Here is a 26,535-nt window from a genome sequence, read left to right as displayed (position 1 = left end):
CTTTCCTTTTCCTACCTCGGGAGCCGCTGGCTCGCTGACCTGGAGGTCGTGCATTCAATCCCGGTGTTGGCGGAGAAAGTTCATGGGAATTTCGGCATGGTTTCCTCTTGAGTGCCTGGCAAGGGACAAAGCATAGTCGTTCGGATGGAATGAAAAACCGAGGTCCAGTGTACACAATGACTTGCCCGTAAAAGATCCCTTGGCAGTTGGAATTCGATTTAAGAGTAGGCCGTAGTGCCGCTGTCTGGGAAAAATTTCCCTCATAGCACACTGTATGGCGTATGCCCGTCTTCATTAGTCCAGGCGGAGCAAAACTGTAGGATATTCAATCCCTTTTCATTTCATTTCAAGATACTATTTATCTACCATTCTGTTTTGTTCATTAATTTGAGTTTACACGTCTCTCATAATAAAATGTATATTGACTAATAGGGACGACCATATGAATATGTGGGTGCATAAAAATGAATATGTACAAATCCAAGAGATGATAGATTTTCCCCCTGGTCAGGCGAAAGTACATTCCCATCAAAACTACAACCTATATTCTGATAAAGGATACAAATCTATGAATGCCTGTGCTAATTCTTCTGATTTCATAAACCACTGATGCATAAGGAAAAAAACACGACAATATTCTTCCCTTTGTTCATCTAATTCGTCTGGTCCTGAAAAAATAAAACAAAAGAAAATTCAAGTAGCCAATCAAACAAAGGCATCAGGAGTTTCCTAACTTTATCACTTGTTGTCAAATTAATCTAGATGACAATAGTCCAGGTCACCAAGATGTTATAATATTACAGTACACTGCCAGCCTTAGTGGCACTGTCTTGATAAAAGTTTTCTTCCTGGAGTATAGCGTGAAATGAAATGAAATGAAATGGGGTTTAACATCCTACTGTTCTGCTCCAATCTGGGCTAATGAAGACGGGCATACGCCATACAGTATATGCTATGAGGTAAATTTTGTCTGTACAGTGGCACTATGGCCTACTTTTATATCAAATTCCAACTGTCAAGGGATCTTTTACGTGCATGCCAATGTTGATATGTGACCTCGGGTTTTTCGTACCATCCGAACGATTAGACAGCTGTCCTTGTCAGGCCCACTGTCCTGCATCACTGACAAGGGGGAACCACGCCGAAAAAATCTGGATGAACTTTCTCGGCCAATGCAGGGATCGAACACCTGACCTCCAGGCTAGCAAGCCAGCATCTTACCTACTTAGCCACCATGACCCCCCTGGAGTCATTAAACTACCAGTAAGATGTTAAACCCATTTCTTTAAATTGTTTAGAACCAATTGTAACCCACAACATGTATTTTTTGTTTTATTTTTGCACTCTAATTATTAAGAGATTATAGTTTCTTGACAATAGAAATTGACCATTGAATGAGTGAGAGAAATGGGGTTTAATGTCCACTCAACAGTTTCTAGGTAATTTCAGGACTAACATATGGTACTATTTTATTTCAATAATTCATGGGCATACAGTTTTTTTTTAAGCAGTGAGAGGAAACCGGAGAAAACTTATGATTGGCGGCCGAACCTGGCTTTTGAGCTTTTCCCTCCCGCCGCCTGGTTCGCTTCTCTCTCGGCCGCAACCTAGCCCTGCGACCGACAAGTGGCCACCTTGAGACCCGCTGGCTGGCCGGCGCGGCCGAAGAGTACAAGTAGAGCGAGTCTACGACCTGTCAAATAGAAGCTTGGGATTGAAAACAACGCAACTTGATTCCATGACAGACCTTGTTACGAAAAAGAGCGAGAGAGAGAGAGAAATGGAGTTTAACGTCCATACGACCCAAACTAGGTCATTTTGGGACCAACATATGGTTCAATTTTATTTCAATAATTTGCTTGCGCGTAGGAGTCTTTAGCAGTGAGAGAAAACTGGAGGACCCAGAGAAAACCCAAGGGGTTGGACAGGCGACCCTACTCCTTGTCACGTACAACCGGGGATTCGAAACCACGCCAGTTGACTCAATGACAGGCCTTATGATACAGCGCGAGCGTGCTAACCATTCGGCCACCCAACCCCCCTAAAAACAAAGATGGCTTACCAAAATTATCGACACAGATCTGTATTAATCGGTCAGGTGTTGCAGCTCGAAGGCAAACCCCAACCACAACCGATTTCTCCTCCTCCATTACACACAGCACGCCCCGGTGGGCCACCACCTGCATGAGTGGTGTTGGCCGCCTGCAGGCACATCCAAATCGCGCCTAGTCTGAAAAAACCAAATAATTACATAATCAATATCAGTTAGCTCGATAACATTAACAGACCATTCGATCTAGAGCTCAGAAATTAGACCATTCTGCCACTCAACAACTCCCCTTTGATTCGAACCGGAAAAAAAACTCTACTAATGTGACTGTATATTCTTTAATGTTTTTTAAATATGATTGTTTTAAAACCTCTTAGGTACTTTTAAAAAATCTAGAAATGATGACATTATGAACATTATATTTCTGGACTAATTAGCAATCCCGCAGGTACACTAAAAGTGGGAGAGAGAGAGAGAGAGAGAGAGAGAGAGAGAGAGAGAGGTTTAACCTCCACTCCACACAAACTACTGTAGGTCATTTTGGGACTAACGCATGGTTCAATTTTATTTCAATAATTTGCTTGCGAGTCGGGGTCTTTAGCACTAGAAGGATACCGGAGGACCTGGAGAAAACCAACAAGATTGGACAGGCTACCCTACTCCTTGTCACATACAACCGGGGAATTGAAACCACGCCAGTTGACTCAATGACAGACCTTATGCTAACCATTTCCTCTAACCCGTATGCGAAAGCGATTGAAATAAAACTGAATCATATGTTAGTCCCAAAGTAACCTAGTTTGTGTCGAGTGGACATCAAACTCTCTCTTCTCTTCTCTCTCTTCTCACCCCCCCCCCGCTCTCCCCCTCTCTCTCTCTCTCTCTCTCTCTCTCTCCCTCTCTCTCTCTCTAACATAAAAACTACTGATACTTCTTATCATACTTCAAACAGTTTTAAATCCATTTCATCAATTTACAAAATCTAAAATCGGTGTTCCGTGTTTTTTTAATATCACAGATCACATAAATCATCTTCATTCGTTTCTGTTGTTAAATTATCAATTGTTTCGTAATTTATAAAATATCGCAAAATACAACCCCCTAGCAACTGACAAGACTGTTTAGACTATTCTAAAGTATTTAATCCAGGATGCATTTTGGGTGGTAGCTTTTTATCATTTATAAAACTTTTTAATACTTGTATATCGCATCGTAGATAATTGTTATACTTTAAATCCTGTTTTAAGAAATAAGTTAAAATTTGAAACAAAAATATGAGATGCAGGATCTGAGTCATGTGATACAAACAGAAATTTCATGTTTTTTTCATTTTAACACTTGACACATTAAATATGGAATACAAGTTACTTGAAGATTTTATTTCAGCGATGCTTCAACAAGAGTTGTCCCATCTTTATCAAGCAAAAAATGCCAACCGTGGTACAATGAAGATATATATAAAAAATATGTAACCAAGACATATAATTGTGTCATGTGTTATTCTAATCCAGTTACTAAATGCCGCTTAAACAATTTTTTCATTTTATATAGGAGCTGGATGTTTATGTAATATTAGACTTCTACTTCATTGGATTTCAACATTTTTTTTTTTTTTTTTTTTTTTTTCAGTATAGATTGTACACACAGAGAGAAATACGGTTGAATATCCACTTGACCTATCCTAGGTCATTTCAGGATTAACATACAGTTCAATTTATTCAACAATACGCTTGCATGTAGAGGTCTTTAGCTGTGGGAGAAAACCAGAGAGGAGGTGTTGGTTAGGCAATCCTACTCCTTGTCACATACAAGCAAGGAATTGAAACAACGCCACTTGACTCAATGACAGAGCTAATGATGCAACGTGCATGTTTGAACCATTTTGCCATCCAACCACCCTGACTCAATGAGAAGCTAGGGATAGAAACCATGGCACCATTAGTGAATAAGTCTTTCTTAAAAATAAAAACAAACCATGGCTATTTTGAGTGGTGCACCAAGGTGTCAAACCATGCAAAGTGGGAACAGGGCTCGGAAAATTTTGAAAGGTGTTTCTCAAGTCTTGACATGCACCCGGCCCGGTTTCAAAAAGCATTCTGAGACTTAAAGATACATTATGGGAGATTCGGTAACGAGTTGGCAGTTCTCACTATAATAGTTAAAAACTAGATAATGTAAAGGCAATTTGGTGAAAATTTCATTCAAATTGATCCACAGCTATGAACCGAGAACTAAGAGACTGAAATTCCCACAAGCCTCGGTCATCGTTACTAAAGTCAGTATGATAAATAGCATAATCTCGATTATCCATTTAATCATTTAATCGAGAAGGAAAGTTATGCAGTAAATCAGATTACAATCCACTAAAGATCGCAGGCTAGTGCTGCCATCTAGAGTTGATTACGGCCTAGATAGGTTAATTAATGTCTAATTAATAATTTAGATAACAATTCAGGCCTAAAGAAAGACCTGAAATAGGCAGATTTAGCTCTTGCATAATCATAGGCGTACGGGGAAATTTTTGACTGGGGGGGCGGTGGTGGTTGGTGCCCAAAAAATGTAGTTAGGTTCTTAGTATGTTACATAATAATAATAAATTCGCTGTTAAATTGGACACATTAAAGAACACACTATCTTTTTTTATACAACTTTTACAAAGTACAATTGTGTGCCCAAATTTTTCCCAGCATTTGGTGCCCAAAATGGGGGGGCAGCCGCCCCCCCAGCCCCCCCAGCTCGTACGCCTATGTGCATAATGTATGTTTAAGTTAAGAATTAACTCAACTTTTAATCTCTGTGTATGAGAAATATATCTTTGATCCAGAAACACAAAACTCTGCACATAGTTTCTTATTGATGTATTTGATACATTAACCGTCTTCATTAGCCCAGTTCGGAGCAAAACAGTAGGACGTTAAACCCCATTTCATTTCATTTCATTTGATACATTAAAACAACAAAAAGTTTTATAAAGGGCTATATTTTAGTTAAAATAAGGCGAACAATTTTGAGTAAATCCTTAACTTAAACATAGATTATGCAAGAGCTAATTCTGCCTATTGCAGGTCTTTCTTTAGGCCTGAAATGTTATTTAAATTATTAATTAGACAATAATTACCTTATCCAGACAATAATCAACTCTCGATGTCATCGCTAGTCTGCAATGTTTACTGGACTTGAATACGATCTGCTGGTCAATGCTCATTGATGATTAAATCCAATAATGGATAATCAAGACTATGTTTTTTATCGTACCGACTTTAGTAATGAGGATCGAGACTAGGCCTAAAATTCAATCGCTAATATCTTGGTTCAGAGTGAGGCAATTTGACTGATATTTTCAGCATATTCCCATTACATTACCTAGATTTTAACTATTATAGTGAGAACTACCAGCTCTTTATCTAATCTCCCATAATGTATCTTTAAGTCTCAGAATGTTTTGTGAATCTGGGGCCAGGATGTGCAAAAATAAAGACATTTGATTGGATTAAACCGGAAGTATCATATCTATCTAGCAGTGATGAGATTAAAGACTAGATGCTTGCTTTGAAGTGAGAGAGAGAGAGATAGAGAGAGAGAGAGAGAGAGAGAGAGAGAGAGAGATGGGCTTTAAAGTCCACTTGACACAAACTAGGTCATTTTGGGGGCCAACAAATGGTTCAATTTTATTTCAATAATTTGCTTGCACGTAGGGATCTTTAGCTGTGGAAGGAAACCGGAGGACCCTACTCCTTGTCACGTACAACCGGAGAAGCGAAACCATGTCAGTTCACTCAATGACAGACTACATGTATATGATACAGCGAGCATGTTTTAAAGGAGCTAAATCGCTAATATTTGGGACCTAGAAATTGACACAAGTGGGTCGCAACTCATATAATACCGTAATATGAATGTATATAAACTGATTTACATTCAATCGTTTCCGTTTTTACTCTAATTTCAAATCAGTTATCTCGTTATCTTATCTCCCATAATGTATCTTTAATATTGTGTATTTAGCACTATAATTTCTTTCACATTCGTTTAATATCAAATCTTTGTTTAAAAAGTTTGGAAAATCACCCCAAATTCATCTAATTTGTAGGCTACTTAATTGTGTCCAGTTTCAAGCTGACTGATTAATTTTGATAATGAGCGTCCAATTTACAAGTATGTAATTTCCCGACCACTGTTCAAAAATTAATCATTATACATCAATACTCAATTGGGTTGTTTATTTGTTAACAGTGATTGAGAAATTAAACGGTTATAAATTGGATACTCATTATCAAAATTATTGAATTTTTTAAATTCTGAAGCTCTGGGACGATATTTCTGTTGATTTAATTTCTTTCTGTGCATCATAATAAATGAAAGACAGAATAATAGTTTCAGATGTTGTACATCTCTATATTCTTTTAAAAAACAACTTAAAACACATTTATTTAATCAGGCATTTAACTGACTCTGTATACAATCGTTAACATGTCCATAATCTTGTTGTTTATTTATGATTATATTGTCACTTTGTAAAGTGCCCCTGAACTATATGAAACAGCGCACTATAAATATGCTGTAATAATAATAATAATAATAATACACGATAACTATTAATTAGATTAATCTAAAGCTGTCTGTTTCATGACAAAGAGTACAATCATACTTTATGAACTTGGAATTAAGCATGACGTAAACTGAGCCACGATCAGTATTAGGCAGTAACAGTTAAAAGGTATCAAGTAAGAGAATCCCCGCAGGACAATGGACTAATCATGTAATAAAAGTTCATAATCTAATTCTATTTCTAAGATGTATCATGACAGAAAGTACATACATACTTGAGAAATCAGGATCTGAACTTGACGTAAAAATGAAATGGGGTTTAGAGAGAGAGAGAAATGGGGTTTAAAGTCCACTCGACACAAACTAGGTCATTTCGGGACTAACATATGGTTTAATTTCATTTACATAATTCGCTTGCGCGTAGGGGTCTTTAGCAGTGGGAGGAAACCGGAGAAAACCCACGAGGTTGGACAGGTGACCCTACTCCTTGCCACGTACAACCGGGGATTCGAAACCACGCCAGTCGACTCAATGACAGACTTTATGATACACGCTAACCATTCAGCCATCCACCCCCCGAAATGGGGTTTAACGTCCTACTGTTCTGCTCCTAAACTGGGCTAATGAAGACGGGCATACGCCATACAGTGTACTATGAGGGAAATTTTGCCCGGGCAGCGGCGCTACGGCCTACTCTTATATCAAATTCCAACTGCCAAGGGATCTTTTACGTGCATGCCAATATGTACACGGGACCTCGGTTTTTCGTCCCATCCGATCGACTAGACAGCTGTCCTTGTCAGGCCCTCCGTCCTGCATCACTGACAAGGGGAAACCATGCCGGAAAATCTGGATGAACTTTCTCTGCCAATGCAGGGATCAAACACCCGACCTCCAGGCTAGCGAGCCAGCGTCTTACCCACTTAGCCACGTGATCCCCGAACTTGACGTAAACTCAGCCATGATAAATACTGGGTAGCACCCAAGAACTTGTGGAAATTGGACATCATATCAAAAATCAACGTAAAACATGCCAATTAATGTCAGAACCTTAGGCCTTTTGAAGAGCATAGCCCTGAGAAGAACGTCAAGAGTGAGAGATGGGGTTTAACGTCCACTTGACACAAACTAGACTAAAATATGGTTCAAGTTTATTTCAATAACTTGCTAGCGCGTAGGGGTCTTTAGTAGTGGGAGGAAACCAGAGGACCCGGAGAAAACCCACGCGGTTGGACAGTTGACCCTACTCCTTATCACATACAACTGGGGAATCAAAACCCCGCCAGTTGATTCAATGACAGACCTTATGATACAGCGTGCATGTGCTAACCATTTGGCCATCCAACCCCACTAAGTGTATGGAACAAGTTCCTGTATCAACAATATTAGTGCATGATTAATACCTTCCGTTCTTCAGGCAAGTCCAGGCTAATAATATCTTCCTATTTAAATTATTATAATAACGGAACATAAATCACACTAACTCGACAGTACCATATTATACAGGATGGCACATGTATCTATATTTGCTCATTTAAAAACCGTTAAATTATATCTAATGGAGGTCATTATATACAATACAAGCCTATAGTCTATACTAATATTTGTGAAGTTTGTTTGTCTGTCTGTCTGTTCGGGGTTGGCGGCTACACTAGGTCTGCTCCGAGTATGAAATTTGGGGTATAGGGGTAGCTCGGACCGGGGAGTAACATATGTCAGGTGGCGTTAGTCTACCACTTCCGGTTTCGGGGTTATGACCCCCGAGCGAAGCCGGGCATTCTTCTAGTATCTAATACAGTAATGGTAATATTCCACAAGCAACGAACTTAACAAGACTGTACAGAAGTAGAGTAGTTTTAATCAAGGACATGTTCTGGGCGCTTGCCCTTTATCAACTGGTTACAAAAATAATCCTGCTACTGGCCCACTGTAACCCAGGTATCATTTAATCTTGTGTATCTAGCACTAATTTCTTTCATATTCGTTTAATATCAAATCTTTGTTTAAAAATTCGTAAAAATCGTTTAAAATCACCAAAAAATTATCTAATTTGTACTTGTGTCCAGTTTGAAGTTGACTGATTAATTTTGATAATGAGTGTCCAATTTACAAGTATTTAATTTCCTGACCATTGTTCAAAAATTAATCATTATACATCATTAATCAATTGGGTAATTTATTATTTAACAGTGATTGAGAAATTAATGTAAAGGGAATTTGCTGAAAATAATAGTCAAATTGATCCACTATGAACCGAGAATTTAGCGGTTGAATTTTTGATCACAATTACTAAAGTCAGTAGGATAAAAAAACAAAACATAGTCTCGATTATCCATTTTTTGATTAAATTATGAATGGAAGTCGAACAGCAAATTGGAACATAATCCAATAAACATCACACGCTAGCGATGTCATCGAGAGTTGAGTATGGCCTGGATAAGTTAATTAATATCTAATTAATAATTTAGATAACATTTCAGTCCTAAAGAAAGACCTGCAATAGACAGATTTAGCTCTTGTATAATGTATGTCTAATCAGATGTTAAATACATGTATAATGTATGTTTAATTACTGTCATCACATTTGTCATAGCTCATTCTTTAATCCCAGATTAAGTTTGATATACTCTACCAAAAACAGATTGGTTTCCTCTTTTAATAGCAATATTAATTTGTGATATTATATATTGATAACACGTTTCTTTTGTAACTATTTTGATAGCAATATTAATATGTGATATTATATATTGATAACTCCCTGTATAATTCTATCACGTTACTATAATAACAACAATAATAATATACATAGCTGTTACGTTTTTTTTTCTTGCGTATTATTGACAAAACATCATGATTTGCTTGTGATTCACCAGCATGCATAATTTTATTAATAGATGAGATAGATCTATAATAGATACATGTGTTTTTATTTATAGCGTTATAATATATTTTTATTTATGGAGATTTAAGATGATAAGCATGTAGATATACATATAGGATATAATCACAGCATCACGTCCGGGGAGATTAACATGTCAATACTCTTTATAAACGTGGAGCGGCAGTGGATCAGTGGGTAAGATGCTGACTTGCTAGCCTGGAGAGTTCCTCACTAAATTGTTGTCTTGAGAGAGAGAGAGAGAGAGAGAGAGAGAGAGAGATGGGGTTTAACGTTCACTCAACACAAACTAGCTCATTTCGGGACTAACATATGGTTCAATTTTATTTCCATAATTTGCTTGCGCGTAGGGGTCTTTGGCAGCGAGAGGAAACCGAAGAACCCACAGAAAACCCACGAAGTTGGACAGGCGACCCTACTCCTTGTCACGTACAACCGGGGATTCGAAACCATGCCAGTTGACTCAATGACAGACTTTATGATACAGCACTCATGTGCTAACCATTCAGCCATCCAACCCCCCCTCCCCCTATCTAACGTCACACCACATCAGCTGTAGAAAACTAAATCTACATATACATGTAGCCTACACATCGCCTCCTAAAATCATAAAATACATGAAATATTCTGAAGACATTTTTATCTATTCAAGACAAATAATTACACCATGGACATGTACAAATCAGAGAGACTTGATAAAATCGTCTTAAAAACAACGGAATCCAAAATCACTGCAGAACAAAATGTCAAAGCAGGTCAACTTGTAAATAATAAAAACAATAAAGCCAAAAATACATGCACGACAAATAATGCAAAAAAAAAAATTTACCATAGGGACAGCATACACCGATATAGACATTAAAAATACGCTTATGCCATTTAAAGACCTTCATAGCAACAACAACGTCATTACTGGCTGAGACCTATTTTCTTCGTGGTTGTGTTGTGTGACCATATGACACCTATCTAGTCGATTGCTCTATATTGATCAGTGGAGAGTCTAGCTGTATTCATTGATTACATGAACAAGGAAAATGTCTGCCGTATATAACGTCTGCTCCTGCCTTGCTTGGACATGGACTCCATCTTTGTCCCTATCACTTACATTTTGTAATAAACATAAATTCTCCAATATAACAAAAAAAAATCCTTCTTAAAAAAAGGATTCCAGTTTATTATGGAAGATAAGCGTGCTAAAATAGAATAATGATGGTATTGTTTATACGTCAGTGCCCCGTCTCCTCTCTATAAATAGATTATATATTGATATTAACTGTTTGGTTATACCATAAATATGTATATTTATAACGTAAGTTCAAGAGGAAATCAACCTATTAACGAGCGCTAAAATAAAATCACTGATTTTTCATTTTTTATAATTTGGCATTGAAGACGTTCTATTTAAAATGTATCCTATTTTTAATAATATTATAATTGTGGTGTATCTTATAAATTTAGTGTTGGAACTTTTTTTATATTTTATAACGTAGTGTTAGATACGTACAGGGAGAAGGAGAGAGAGCGAAATGGGGTTAAACGTCCACTCGACATAAACTAGGTCATTTCGGGACTAACATCTTGTCAAACCTTCAAAGGCTACTATCTTCAATATATTCATTTTCCATTATCTATTTTTTAACTATTATAACAAGAAAGACCAGATTTTTTTTATCAAAATCTTACATAATGCATCCTTAAAGTAAAAAAGAAATATATCCGTGTTTGTCGTAACTTGTCCCCCAAAATACGGTCGAAAGATTATTTTTCATAAAAATAATATTTGGTCGAAAAATGTTTTGTTCTATAAATAATATTTGTTCCACTTATTTACATACATGTAGATATCCAAACCTAGTGAATGGTTAACACGAGCGCGCTGTATAACAAAGTCAACTGGCGTGGTTTCGATTCCCCGGTTGTACGTGACAAGAAGTAGGGTCGCCTGTCCAACCTCGTGGGTTTTCTCCAGGTCCTCCGGTTTCCTCCCTCTCTCTCTCTCTCTCTCTCTATCTCTCTCTTTCTCTCTCAATCTCTAAAATCGTGATGCTATATATGGTATTTCAATGAAAAGTTTCAAGGTCATGCAGAACTGGATTTAAATACGGGAATAGTTTGTAATGTTATGGAAGTGACTAATGTGCACTGAATTTACACTTGAGGAAACGACTCTCGTAATTTGAAATTAAATTTAGAATATTATTAATTATCAAGATAACAGCTGTTGTATTAAACTGGTTATCCATTTTAATGTTAAATTATTAATAATTTCTGCCATGGTTGGTCTCTAGAGGTGTTCATATCGTATTTATTTCTTCACTAATTTGTTTTCATGCAAGTGGGTAGAAGCCGAAGTGTCCACAGAAATCTCTGATGTTCGGCTGATGACCGTATATGGTAGTATTTTTATAGAGTGTATTAAGTGTAATAGTACTCACATGGCATGTCATAATCTCTAATGAACTTCCTTGTACAGTTTCAATAGCCTCCAGCCTATTTTAATCAATTTCCACAAGAGAGAGAGAGAGAGAGAGAGAGAGAGAGAGAGAGTGAGTGAGTTTAATCTCCACTCAACGCAAACTAAATCATTTCAGGACTAACATATGGTTCAATTTCATTTCAATAATTCGCTTGCGCATAGGGTTCTTTAGCAGTGGGAGGAAACTGGAGGGCCCAGAGAAAACCCCACCCCTTGTCACATACAACCGGGGAATCGAAACCATGCCAGTTGACTCAATGACAGACCTTATGATACAGAGTTCACGTGATAACCATTCAGCTATCCAACCCCCCTTCAACCGTAGGAAATGAAAACAAATGGTAAGGGGTTTAAAATCCTACTTTTTTGCACTGACAGGTCTAATGATGACGGACATATGCCATGCAGTGTTCTATGAGGGAAATGTAGCTATGAGCCCTACTCATATATCAAATTCCATCTGTTAAGGGTTCTTTAACGTGCACACCAATGTGTACACAGGACCTTGTTTTTCATCCCATCTGAACGACTACATACTGTCCCTGGTCAATCTTATCATAAGGTCTGTCATTAAGTCAACTGCCGTGGTTTATTCCCCAAGCAAACAATCGTGCGCATTATTTGGATTTAAGTTGAAATGAATAGTTGTTCTTCTTGGGTACCATCTTCACCCAAAAAACTAGCGACAGACCAAATTATTATGTTGATTTCCAGCATTGGCGCAGGAACCTTGTCGGTTGGGTTCTGACGTTTGCTGACCAGCTTTTACAGGTGGTCATGCAGCAAAAGCTTTAGCTTGCCAATCCACACTTTTCCTATGATCTTTTGATGTATGTAGGCTACTCATCTCATTTATCACTAGTCACCTGACACCTCTCCATTCACTTCCTCATAATTAGAAGCTTGCATATGGCGCTAAGTAGGTATATTCCCATAGAGCTGATATGATATGAAATGAAATGGGGTTTAACGTCCTACTGTTCTGCTACGACTGGGTTAATGAAGACAGCCATACGGTGTGCTATGAGGGAACCTTTGCCCGGACAGTGGAACTATGGCCTACTCTTATACTGAATTCCAACTGCCAAGGAATCTTTAATGTGCATCTCATCTGAACCTCTCTCTCTCTCTCTCTCTCTCTCTCTCTCTCTCTCTCTCTCTCTTTCTCTCTACTGTAGTTGCCACTACATAATCTAATATCACCTGTTACAGAATTTCCAACAAGTTCTAACAAACTGACTCATGTGTCAACAGCCTAATACATATCAAATAGGTCATGTATGTTTATAGCATTGTCAGGGTGGCACTATTGACAAGTAAAATAAGACAACAGCTTGGACTTGGCGCAACTCCTTTAGCACAATAAAAATATGTAGTATAATAATGAGGTTGATGTATGGCATTTTTAAACTACATATGTAATTGAATAAACAAAGAGAGAGAGAGAGAGAGAGAGAGAGAGAGAGAGAGAGAGAGAGAGAAAGGGGGAGGTCATTTCGGGACTAACACATGGTCCAATTTTATTTCAAAAATTCGCTTGCGCGTAGAGGTCTTTAGTAGTGGGAGGAAACCAGAGGACCCGGAGAAAACCCACGACGTTGGACAGGGGACCCTACTCCTTGTCATGTACAACTGGGGAATCGAAACCACGTTAGTTGACTCAATGACAGATCTTATGATATGTGCGAACCATTCGGCCATCCACCCCCCCACACCCCCTTTGAATAAACAAAATAAAGTATTTACATTAAAATCTAAATCACATTATTATATGCATTGCGATGCATTTGTGTCCATTTCTAGGTGCCAAAGAATAGCGATGTAGCTCCTTTAATTTTAATGTAATAAAGTATTGATTTTAAAACCTAAATTAATTTAATCTAATAAAGTATTAATTTCAAAACCTACATTTATTTTAATCTAATAAAATATTAATTTTAAAACCTAAATTAAATTTAAGATGGAAGTTTGGAAAAAGAGCTGGCAGGTCTCATTATAATAGTAAAAAAACTAGATGATGTATAAAAGGGAATTTGCTGAAAATTTCAGTCAAATTGCTTCCCTCTAAACCAAGAAAACTTTATTTTAAAATCACTATAGCCTCGATTGACATTGTTACAGCTGTCACGATAATTAACAAAGTCTTGATTATCCATTTTTGAGTTTAATCCTCAACAAACAAATCCAATGAAAACTGGACACATAAAATGCCAACAAGAGTTGATTAAGGTCTTTTCATGTTAATAAATGTCTAATTAATAGTTTATATAACATTTCAGGCCTAAAGAAAGACCTGCAATCAGCAGATTTACCTCTTGCCTAATGTATGTTTAATAAAGAAAAAAGAAAGTCATTTTTACAGGTGTTCCTGAAAAAATAGAAAATCAAATTGGTATCCCATTCCGATATCCTGAATAAAACATATTGTTTGAAAAACCTGTAGGGTCACCAGTCCAACCATGTTTGTGTCGAGTGGATGTTAAAGCTCATTTCTTTCTGTCTCTATAGCCTATAAACATTTTGTATATTTAAAGTTAAGTAATATTGTAACGAAATGAAATGAAAAATGAAATGGGGTTTAACATCATGCTGTTCTGCTCTGACTGGGCTAATGAAGACGGGAATATGCCATACAGTGTGCAATGTGGGAAATTCTGCCCAGGCAGTGGCACTATGGCCTACTCTTATATTGAATTCTAACTACCAATGTGCATGCAAATGTGTACACAGGGCCTCAGGTTTCTCGTCCCATCCGAACGACTAGACAGCTGTTCTTGTCAGGCCCTCCCGTCCTGCACCACTGACAAGGGGAAATCATGTTGGAAAATCCTGATGAACTTTCTAGACCAATGCAGGGATTGAACACGCAACTTCCCAGCTAGCATGCGAGTGTATCTTACCCACTTAGCCACCGTGGCTCCACATTGTGTAACATCATGTCTTTCTCTCTCTTTAGCCTATTAACATTGTGTATAGTTATAGCTCAGTAACATTGTGTATAGTTATAGCTCAGTAACATTGTGTATAGTTATAGCTCAGTAACAGTTTGTATAGTTAAAGCCAAGTAACACTGTGTATACCGATAGTTAAAGTCGAGTAACATTTAGTACATAAATCTAAAAAAGAAAATGAATTTATCTGTAGCCTGAATATAGCTTAAAATAGACTATATTTTACTTTTCTTGTTGTAAATTATAACTACAATGTCATTCATGTTGCAAGACAGGATATATTTAATATTTTTATATATTTTCAGTTATGTGTACTGGTATGTATAATTTCCTGCCCAACCCAACCCCGTTTGGATTGTCAAATCATTCTGTTAACAGACACGCCCATTTACAGAGGGAGGAACTCGAGTCCCATGACTCTGAGACTGTACTTAGGACTCGACTTGTAATATTTATGGAGACTCGGTAGTCTTGACGATTTGAAAGATTCGAGTCATGGTGAGGGGGAATAACTCTAACTTGCCATATTCACTATGAATTGCTGACTCATTTGATGAACTGCTGATTTGAACAGGACTTTGGCTTTGTGAAAACTTGGGACTCGACTAGGACTTGAGGTCCTGCGACTTTGGTCTTGAGATCCTGCAACTTAGGACTCGAGGTCCCGCGACTTAGGACTGAAGGTCCTGTGAGCTAGGACTTGAGGTCCTGCAACTTAGAACTCGACTTCCTGCAGCTTAGGACTCAAGGTCCTGCGACTTTATTCATATGAGAGAGAGAGAGAGAGAGAGAGAGAGAGAGGGTGGGTGGAACTAGGTTATTTTGCGACTAACATATGGTTCTATTTTATTTCAATAATTCACTTGTGCATACGGGTCTTTAGCAGTGGGAGGAAACCGGTGAACCCAGAGAAAACCCATGGGGTTGGTCGGGCGACCTTACTCCTTGTCACGTATAACTGGGGAATCAAAACCACACCAGTTGACTCAACTACAAACCTTATGATACAGCCCGCATGTGCTAACTATTCTGCCACCCCGTGAAACAGACTGAATCACCTAGGTATGCCTGAAATCAAATTTAGGAGAGCTGTTTATAAAGCACCTTACCTTATCACATATCTTTACTCATCTTATTAATTACCATGGTTTTTAATTATTAATGACATAAGTAAAAAAACATGGTCATAAAATAGTTATAGACTGTTATATTCCTTTTATCTCTTTCGTCTAATAGTTTGGACGCAGCTATTGCGGGTGTTGCGCCAGGTAGGGGTAAGCTTACTCTTCCGGACACCTATTACCACTGTTTGTTGTGTATTTTGTACCTGGTAAACAGTCCATTTGCTGATTAAACTATTGTGCCTATACTGTTTTTTTTTAGGACTTTAAATTTTGTCTAATGGTTTGGATTGTTCGTACTTTGTTTTACTGATGTAGAAAACCAGTGGAGTCATAAAAACACAAGAAATCAGAAGCTTCTTTAGGAGAGGGATTTTCTCTTTCTTTTCAAATTAAATGATCCTTAATTCGTCTTTAATTCGCTTAAAGCACCACTATCTGGTCAGTTTAATTCCAACCATAGCACATCCCTCACACTCCCTAAAACAGTATATCCATAAAATCAAAAACTTCTATATTTCATTTGTTTAAAGCCCTGCTATTTAGTCAATATAACTCCATTAAACTCCTAAAACAGTACATCCATAAGATCAAAAGCTTCTGTTTAACTCCATCATAACACCTAAATATAGTAGTACATCCTTAGAATTAAAAAAAACTTGAGCAGAAAGGACGACAAAGATTTCTCTTTTATACACCCTGATCGCATTCAATCATCTTCTAGTTGTTAATCCTTTACAATGATACAGTCAACTATATATACATCTACAGTGACGACATACACTTTAGTAAATCAGAGTTAATTAATTTCTAGTCAGGTACAGGTAGATGTCGTTTATTTATATCAGGTAGCGACGACGGCGATAATTGAACTAAAAGAGGAATGAGTGTGAAGGTTCAATGCTCTCTTTCATTATTTGTTTATATATATCTATATCTATATATATCACACTATGACATTATATCTCACAAGCTCCACAAATGATCGAAAAATGTACTTTAAAATGTTATTAAACCAGTGATGAAATCAGTTTGTGTCAGCATACCTTTTATCTTTTCATCGTTTACCGTGAAACAAAGTAGTTCAACTTTAAGTTGGTGCTAATATTTTCGGATATATATATATATATCCTAGTACATGTATATAAATATATAGATGTATGTCTATATGTGAGTTAAAATATGTGTATTAGTTCATAAAGGGAAGTCATTTAAATCTATCAATCATAACCACATCATATAACTGTCAATCAAAATCCATATCACATCATCAGCTGAGAGTAATATGTACCTTACCACAATATTATCATGGTTTATTTATAGTATCAACAAATTAATAATACATATATATCATAGCCAGCTGAGGGAGCCACGGTGGCTCTGTACGTAATGTGTATGCCCGTCTTCATTAGCCCAGTCGGAGCAAAACAGTAGGATGTTAAACCCCATTTCATTTCTCAATCTTGGCATATCATTGTGTCTTCCACAGAAAAGGGAGAAGTTGACTGACCCTAGCATTTTAACAGTTATATTTTATAACCCGTTATGTCTACATTCTTCATATTGCTTTGGAGAAAACCCACAAGGTTGGACTGGCGACCCTATCTTGTCACATGCAAGCGAGGAATCGAACCACGCCACTTAACTCAATGACAGACCTTATGATACAGTGTGCACATGCTAACCATTCGGCCATCCAGCCCCCCATAATGGGTAAGATACAGTTGGCTAATACTGTTACTCAAAATGACAATCAGTTGCTTTAAAGGGACATTATGGAAGATTAAAGAGCTGACAGTTTTTGCTATAATAGTTAAAAAATGGATAATGAAAACAGAATGTGCTGAAAATTTCAGACAAATTGCTTCACTCTGAACCATGATGTTACAATTCAAATTTAGGCTAGCCACAATCGTCATTACTAACTTTGGTGTGACAATAAACCACACCTTGATTATCCAGTTTAATTATCCATCAAAAAATGTATTAAAATCCACTAAAAATCACAGGCTAACGATGGCATCAAGAGTTGATTGTAGTCTGGATAAGTTAATTAATGTCTAATTAATAATTTAGATAACATTTCAGGCCGAAAAAGAAAGACCTGCAATAGGCAGATGTAGCTCTTGCATAATGTATGTTTAAGAAATTAAATCTCAAACCTTTCTACAGAATAACTCACTTTAAATAAAATATTGAGCTTTAAATCACAGGCAGACATTTAAATCTAACAGAAATGTCGGTTACACTGCACGTAATGTTCAACACAACTGGGTGGGGCTAACTATTCTTTCTCTCGCACATTTTTATTTGAAAATAGCAGAAAAACACAAAGATACTGAATGCTGTAAAATAGAAAAACACAAAGATACTGAATGCAGTAAAATAGAAAAACACATAGATACTGAATGTAAACTAAAAAGATTTATAAGAATTTTAAAAAGATTTTATGTAGTTATATTCAGGATTTGAATCCGATCTGTTGTTCAGCGTCTGTTCATGATTCAACGCAAAAATAGATAATCGAGACTTTGTTAATTATCGTGACAGTGGTAACAATGACAATCAAGGCTACAAAGATTTTAATATAAAGTTTTCTTGGCTTAGAGTGAAGCAATTTGAATGAAATTTTCAGCATATTCCCTTTACATGTGCATCATCTTGTTTTTAACTATCATAGTGAGAACTGCCAGCTCTTTATCTAATCTTCCATAATGTATTCATAAGCTGAAAACCTTCAATATATAGGAGGCAGACCACCATTAAATTTCACCTTCTTGGTACCCACAAATTGTAGTTCGTCTGTTTACAGCAATTCTCTCTCTGTCTCTTTTCTCCCCTTTTGCATGCCCATTTTTGTTGATGTTTTGGTCTAGAATGGACGACGAGGGTTTGAATTAACATTTTCTGCCAGGATTTTAAGGCGGAAGGATAACGGGGGTTATCAGGTTGGCTACGGTGATATGCACAGCAACTAGTTACATGTTTTTAGTATGCTTCTTCAGGTTTGTGTATCTCAAAATTTTGGTGGTCAACCTCATACAAATTTTAGTGCAAAGACATGGCCATTTGCTCCTCTGTCTGGAGTGAAAAGCATTCAGCTGAACGAAAATTTAGGGAAAAGTTGGAGGTGGGCAAAGAGGCCAGAATTAACATTGAAGTCAATGGGGAAATTAATGATGGAATTAATGGTGGTCTGCCTCCATATAAGATACTTCAGACTAAATTAAGAGGATTTTTGATCTTAAAGTTGTTCATTTATTTGCTGAATACACCCTCTTACATGATATTCTTTAAACATTTTCTTTTTCTATAAATCAAAGTTACGATGTTATAAATAAATTACGTGGAGAATATACTGACGCAAGTTGCAAGAGTAGAGAATCGTTTATATCACAACAGCGACAACAAACGACCAGAAAGTGAATTGGTCAGACCTATATACAGATAGCGTGGATAAAAATAGTGCAAGCTTTCTATATATAGACTTTCGTTTAGATGATGGGGAAGAAAATCAATTCTTCCCTAATAAGTCTCCAACAGATCTGGTGGCATGTTCAATTTCCCACCAATATCACTACAAACGTATCTTAAACTCACTGCCCAAATATTTGATCATATAAAAAGATGCCTGTGTTTTTTTGTTTATTTATATTCTCTATTTGGCCAGGATTTCTTTAATAAGAAACTTTATGTTTGAATTGAGTTAATTTATGACACACACCTGAAGATTTTGATAAAAGAAATCTAGACCTTTAATTTATGAGTATGGATAAAATACATGTGACGCCTATTTATTTGAGAGAGAGAGAGAGAGAGAGAGAGATGGGTTTAATGTCCACTCGACACAAACTAGGTCATTTTGGGACTAAAACATGGTTCAATTTTATTTCAATAATTTGCTTGCACGTAGGGGTCTTTAACAGTGGGAGGAAACCGGAGGAACTGGAGAAAACCCACGAGGTTGGACAGGCAACCCTACTCCTTGTCACGTACAACCGGGGAATCGAAACCCCGCCAGTTGACTCAACGACAGCCCGTATGATACAGCGCAGCACGCACGTGCTAACCATTCGACCATCCAACCCCCCCCTCTCACGTGTTAGACCACACGATTATTTAATTAAATATATTCTATGATAATTATTTAAATCTGATCATAAATTTATCAAATTGAAACCATTAAAAGTTTTCGTGAATAAGGGCCCAGGAATGTTATCTAAATCATTAATTAGACATTAATTAACTTATCCAGACCATAATCAGCTCAGCCTGGGATGTTTATTGGATTAGGTTCCGATTTGCTGTTCGAATTCCAGTCATAATTTAATCATGAAATGGATAATCGAGACTATGATTTTTATTCTACCAACTTTAGTAATGATGATTGAGGCTAGGCCGAAAAATTCAATCACTAAAATCTTGGTTCATAGGGAACCAATTTGACTGAAATTTTCAGCAAATTCCCTTTACATTATCTAGTTTTTAACTATTATAGTGAGAACTACCAACTCTTTATCTGATCTCCCATAATGTATCTTTAATTTTCTGAGTTTCAAAATGCCATATTTTAGGTAGAACTCCCTGTAGAACTACCGCCACGTTAAAAAATATAAAAAAAATTCCAACCCCAAATTATAAGATATGAAAAAAATGACACATTTTACATGTAGATAGAACTCCCTATATGTATCTAATACCACATTATAAAATATAACAAAATATCACCAAATTCTAAAATATGAAAAAAAAAAGAACATTTCTACATTTTTAAATTTCGTAAAATCATTCTGATTGGTACATTCGTCTGGGTCACTTGGTGGAATAATGTTGATAATTACGGTGATCTTTAAAAGAATTGTCATATAACTCAACGGTTTTATAACACATAAATTGCATTAACCTTTAAAAATAAAGACCAAAGTATCTAAAGAATGTATCAAATGTTAATATCAGTCAACGAACTGGCAAAGTTAAAATCAAAAGATCGGAAAACGGTGATATGGTAAAGACAAACTGGGTCATAAGTGCCTGAAGGGTAATAAGAAACAATAATCAATAATTGTGAACTGCATAGAAAGAATTATTTTTATCTTATTTTTTTATGTAAGTCGTAAATGAAAAGTAAATCAAATGCCGAATTTGTAATTCTTGACCACATCAAGTCATTAGCAATTATTGACATTTAACACAAACCAAAATGAAATCAAAAGGGGTTTAATGCCCTACATTTCTTCACAAGGCATATGACATGCAGTGTAGTAAGTGTACTGGGGGGGGGGAATGGCTGAATGGTTAGCACGTGCCCGTTGTATCATAAAGTCTGTCATTGAGTCAACTGGCATGGTTTTCAATTCCCCAGTTGTACATGACAAGGAGTAGGGTCGCTTGTCCAACCTCATGGGTTTTCTCCAGGTCCTCTGGTTTCCTCCCACTGCTAAAGACCCCCTACGCGCAAGCAAATTATTGAAATAAAATTAAACCATATGTTAGTCCTGAAATGACCTAGTCTGTGTCGAGTGGACATTAAACCCCATTTCTCTCTCTCTCTTTCCTGTGGGAGGAAACCGGAGTATCAGGAGGTTGATAAGGCACCTCTATCTGCAAGCCACATATGCTCACAACAGGAATCAAAACCCCAACCGCAATCACAGACTTTATGATACACAGCGCGCACTTGCTAACCATTCAGCCATCGACCCCTCACCCCCACACACACAGGAAAGAACCCTGCGTCTGCACTAAGATAATAAAAAAAAAAGACAACTTGCATAGAAGAGGATATTAAACACGAATAGTAGAAGTAGAAGAACATTGATCTACCGTCATACATGAAAGCAATGTTATTAAAATTCACAATAATCCGAAATATATCAAAATTGGCCAATATTTTGTAATTATTCCATATCAAGACACTATTTTATAATTATTTCATATAATCCCATATAAAGACGATATTTTATAATCAGAAATGTAATCCCACATAAAAATAGTATTATAGTATAATCACATACTTTTGATTATGGTATTTTTTAATTACGGTGGTAGAGACAATATTTTGTAATAAGTCCATATAAAAGAGTATTCTGTCATCAAAAATATATTCTGTAATCCCATATAAAAAAATATTTTCAATTATTCCACATAATCCCATATAAAGCCAGTATTTTGTTATCAAAATATAATTCCATATAAAGACAGTATTTTGTTATCAAAATATAATTCCATATAAAGACAGTATTTTGTAATCAAGATATAAATTCCATACAAAGACAGTATTTTGTAATCAAAATATAATCCATACAAAGATAGTATTTTGTAATCAAGATATAATTCCTCCATATAAATGCAGTATTTTGTATAATTCCATATAAAGACGGTATGTTGTATTTATTCCATATAAAGACAGTATGTTTAAGTGCAGTATAAAACTATAATCAGGTTACTTGTAAATGTCAACGTTAAAGCAGGAAGAATCCAAAGGTGACCAGCTACTGAGTTCAACAAACTTACCCAAGTCATTGACTGAAATATTTTTGTCCCACAGAGGAAATGCCATAGCATATTCTAGGAAAAATGAAAATAAATGTGGTTTTGTGTAATGTCAACATGTACATGTATAGCTTGTTACCACTGTAACTCAGGTATCATTTAATCTTGTGTATGAAGCACTAATTTCTTTCACAATCGTTTAATATCAAATCTTTTTTAAAAGTTTGTAAATATTGTTTAAAATCACCCAAAATCATCTAATTTGTATCAATTTTATGGTTCAATTTTATTTCATTAATTTTATTAGTTCACTTGCACGTAGGGGTCTTTAGCAGTGGGAGGAAACAGGAGGAAACCGGAGGACCACGAGAAAACCCACGAGGTTGGACAAGCGACCCTACACCTTGTCACGTATAAGCGGGGAATCGTAACCACCCCACTTGATTCAATGACAGACCGTATGATACAACGTGCACACGTTAACCATTTAGTCAGTGAGGGGGATAACGGTGGCTAAGTGACAGAAAACTCTTTTATATGGAGGGAGCCACGGTGGCTGGGTGGTTAAGACACTGGCTCGCTAGCCTGGAGGTCAAGTGTTCGATCCCTGCATTGGCGGAGAAAGTTCATCCAGATTTTCTGGCATGGTTCCCACTTCGTGATGCAGGACGAAGGGCCTGAAAGTACAGCTGTCTAGTCGTTCGGATGGGACGAGAAGCCGAGGTCCCGTGTACACATTAGCGTGCACGTAAAAGATCCCTTGACAGTTGGAATTCGATATAAGAGTAGGCCGTAGTGCCACTGTAGATAGGGTGATCCACCATAAATAAATATCTCCAAATATCTCGACAATTACGCCACAATATTTATATATATGCCAAGCCTCAAATCAGTTTCACACAATTATAGTCACTAAATAAACGATCATGTTGTACTTAATAAGCTATGACCATTAATCATCTATAAATAATAGACTGAAAACTGGTTCCAAGTGTTGTCCATAACATCCAGACACTTTTGAGTAAAAGATAGGTTACGTGCCCTTGTTTTGAAATTAGTCTCGCTTAACCAGTCTATCGACCATTCTACGTCTGATTGACAGGTCGGGATAATCAAGACTACTTTTTTACGAAACATAACAGAAAGCTAGAACAAGAAATTGAATTTAGATATAAGCACGTTAGGTGGCTCAACAATTGTTTTAAGAAGCTTGTAAAAGTAAAATGAAACTACTGCTAGTATCATGTTTCTGTCTAACCCGAGTGTTTCAGAGATATTATTTGTACTAAACCAAAAGATGCAGTTAATGATAAAGCGATTTAAAAAATGAAACGAACGTAATTTCTAAATCTGCTGTAATAACCAAGAAGCTTAATTTTACTGCTATTCAAAATCGTCATCAATAAATTTTTTACGGTTGTAATAGTTGATAGATTTGTAGAGAATTGCACGTGCCATGGCTATTTATAGTATCATACTGTCAGAAAGTTGGTCTCGACACGGCGAATGTGCATGCTTCAGTGGTAGTCTCGAACTATCAGCTGTGGACTGTATTTCTGTAGAGTGCATGGGTCACCCTACTGTAGGGGCAAAATTTCCCTCATAGCACACTGTATGGCGGATGCCCATCTTCATTAGCCCAGTATAGGAGCAGAACAGTAGGATGTTAAACCCCATTTTATTTCATTTATTCAGTCAGTCAATCAAATAACATAAAGTATTCAATCAATAATTGATAACATAAACAAATTCATTAAAAAATGAATTGATCCGATGTATATACATGTATGGGCACAAATTATATTGTAATTTACAGTGAAAAATCAATCATCACATAATAATAATAATAATAGATTTGTATAGAACCTCGTAAAACATTTACGACAGTTTCCCCATCATCTGCACTGAATAGGTGTTTTTAGCAAGGATTTGAATGTACACAATGATTTTGCATCCTTAATATGTGATGGTAGCCTGACATACAAATGAAATGAAAATGAAATGAAATGGGGTTTTAACGTCCTACTGTTCTGCTCCTAACCTGGGCTTATGAAGACGGGCATACGCCATACAGTGTGCTATGAGGGAAATTTTGCCCGGGCAGCGGCACTATGCCTACTCTTATATCGAATGCCAACTGCCAGCTGTCCTTGTCAAGCCCTCCGTCCTGCATCACTGACAAGGGGGAACCATGCCGGAAAATCTGGATGAACTTTCTCGGCCAATGCAGGGATCGAACAGCCTGACATACATAAACAACTTACACTAGTTAAAGTATTACACACGCAGTGGCAATTATTGATTAAACTAGGTCATATTGGGATTTTATTTCATTAATTCGCTTGTACATAGGGGTCTTTAGCAGTTGGAGGAAACCAGGGAACCTGGAGAAAACCCACGAGGTTGGACAAATGACCCTACTCCCTGTTACGTACAACAGGGGAATCATAACCACCCCACTTGTCTCAATGATAGACCATATGATACAACGTGCACATGTTAACCATACGGCCACCCAAACCCCTTATCCATAAAAGAGCACAGATGCAAACATGTGGGTACAAACTACAAAGATGTGCACCCCTTTCCCTCCACATTGTTATAGTCTTTAGGATTTTAAGATGTATTTTTGGAATGGTTTAGTAAATTGCAAGACATAGATAGAAAACTAAAGCCTATATTTGAATTGTGTATCTTACAGATGTCAAGATGTTAATAACCTTCATCAAGTTCAAGGTCACTACCATTGTGTATCCACATGAATCTATAGTGTAGATAACACAGGAGGAGGGAAGGGGGGCAAGCTGTGTTATCATATAAGGAGGCTCATGGGGGGTATTAAATGGGGGGAGGTGGGGGGGATGATTTGAATGGGTGTCAAAATGAAGTATACCTGTCAAGATACAGCTGTATATTGTATATTCAAAAAGAAACTAGTCTTTCAGATGGGACAAAAATAACAAAAGAGAGTGAGAGAGAGAGATGACCAAATTGTTAGCATGTGCGCTGTATCGTAAGGTCTGTCATTGAGTCAACTAGCGTGGTTTCGATTCCCCGGTTGTACGTGACAAGGAGTAGGGCCGCCTGTCCAACCTCGTGGGTTCTCTCCGGGTCCTCCGGTTTCCTCCCACTGCTAAAGAACCCTACGCGCAAGTGAATTGTTGAAATAAAATTGAACCATGTGTTAGTCCCAAAATGACCTAGTTTGTGTTGAGTGGACGTTAAACCCAATCTCTCTCTCTCGTTATTTTTTGCACAAATGAAATTATTTTTATAGTTGACACTGTACTATCAGCAGGTGCTTCACCGAATATCATAAACATTGGAGCAATTTGGTCCTGTTTTTACCAAGGACTCTCTCTGTCTCTCTCTCTCTCTCAAAGTGAGCTAATAATAGTAATATAATTTTAAACTAAACATCTTTCATCTGATTCATGTGACTATTTATTAATCAAGACGTGGAGGAACTGCATATTAAATTAGTCGAGCCTTACTGCTATATTTTAATGAAAGGAAAAGAAATGAAATGGGGGTTTAACGTCCTACTGTTCTGCTCCTACTGGGTTAATGAAGAAAAGAAATTGGGATTAACCTCCTACTGTTCTGCTCCTATACTCGGCTAATGAAGATGGGCGCACACCATGCTAGAGGTAAAATTGTGCCTGGACAGCAGCACTACAGCCTACTCTTATATCAAATTCCGAATGCCAAGGGATCTTTTACGTGCACTCCAATGTGTACACAGGACTTGGCTTTTTGTCCTATCTGAATGACTACATTATCCCTTGCCAGGCCTTCTGTCCTGCACTACTGACAAGAAGGAACCACACTGGAAAATCCCAATGAACTTTCTCAGCCAAGGCAGCAAACTTCAGGTTTGCGAGCCAAAATCTTACTCACTGAGCCACTGTGGCTGTCTATGCTTTAATGAATTATTAACTGTTTGTATAAAATAAACACAAACACATAATATGGAACACAATTACTATTTTAATTAA

The 26,535-nt window shown here is 37.0% G+C and overlaps 1 protein-coding gene across 3 annotated transcripts in view; it reads right to left on the bottom strand.

The window, feature by feature from the left end:
* The window catches only part of LOC126821919 (ras guanyl-releasing protein 3), a 70,361-nt gene that overhangs the window by 33,005 nt on the left and 10,821 nt on the right, over positions 1–26,535 (bottom strand). For 2 of the 3 annotated variants that reach the window (XM_056100784.1, XM_050550547.2), the window contains exons 2-3: positions 2,063–2,230; positions 563–668 (exon numbers count right to left, since the gene is read on the bottom strand). In XM_056100784.1, coding sequence (XP_055956759.1) covers positions 563–668; positions 2,063–2,186 — 230 coding nt within the window. In that variant the 5' untranslated portion in view covers positions 2,187–2,230. Of the gene's footprint in view, positions 1–562; positions 669–2,062; positions 2,231–10,326; positions 10,574–26,535 lie in introns of those variants that run through there. The other variant, XM_056100785.1, reaches the window with a different exon arrangement.

The sequence above is a fragment of the Patella vulgata genome, chromosome 5 (assembly GCF_932274485.2).
Source record: "Patella vulgata chromosome 5, xgPatVulg1.2, whole genome shotgun sequence".
In the NCBI taxonomy this organism is placed as follows: Eukaryota; Metazoa; Mollusca; class Gastropoda; family Patellidae; genus Patella; species Patella vulgata.
This window is presented reverse-complemented; position numbering and strand designations above follow the sequence as displayed.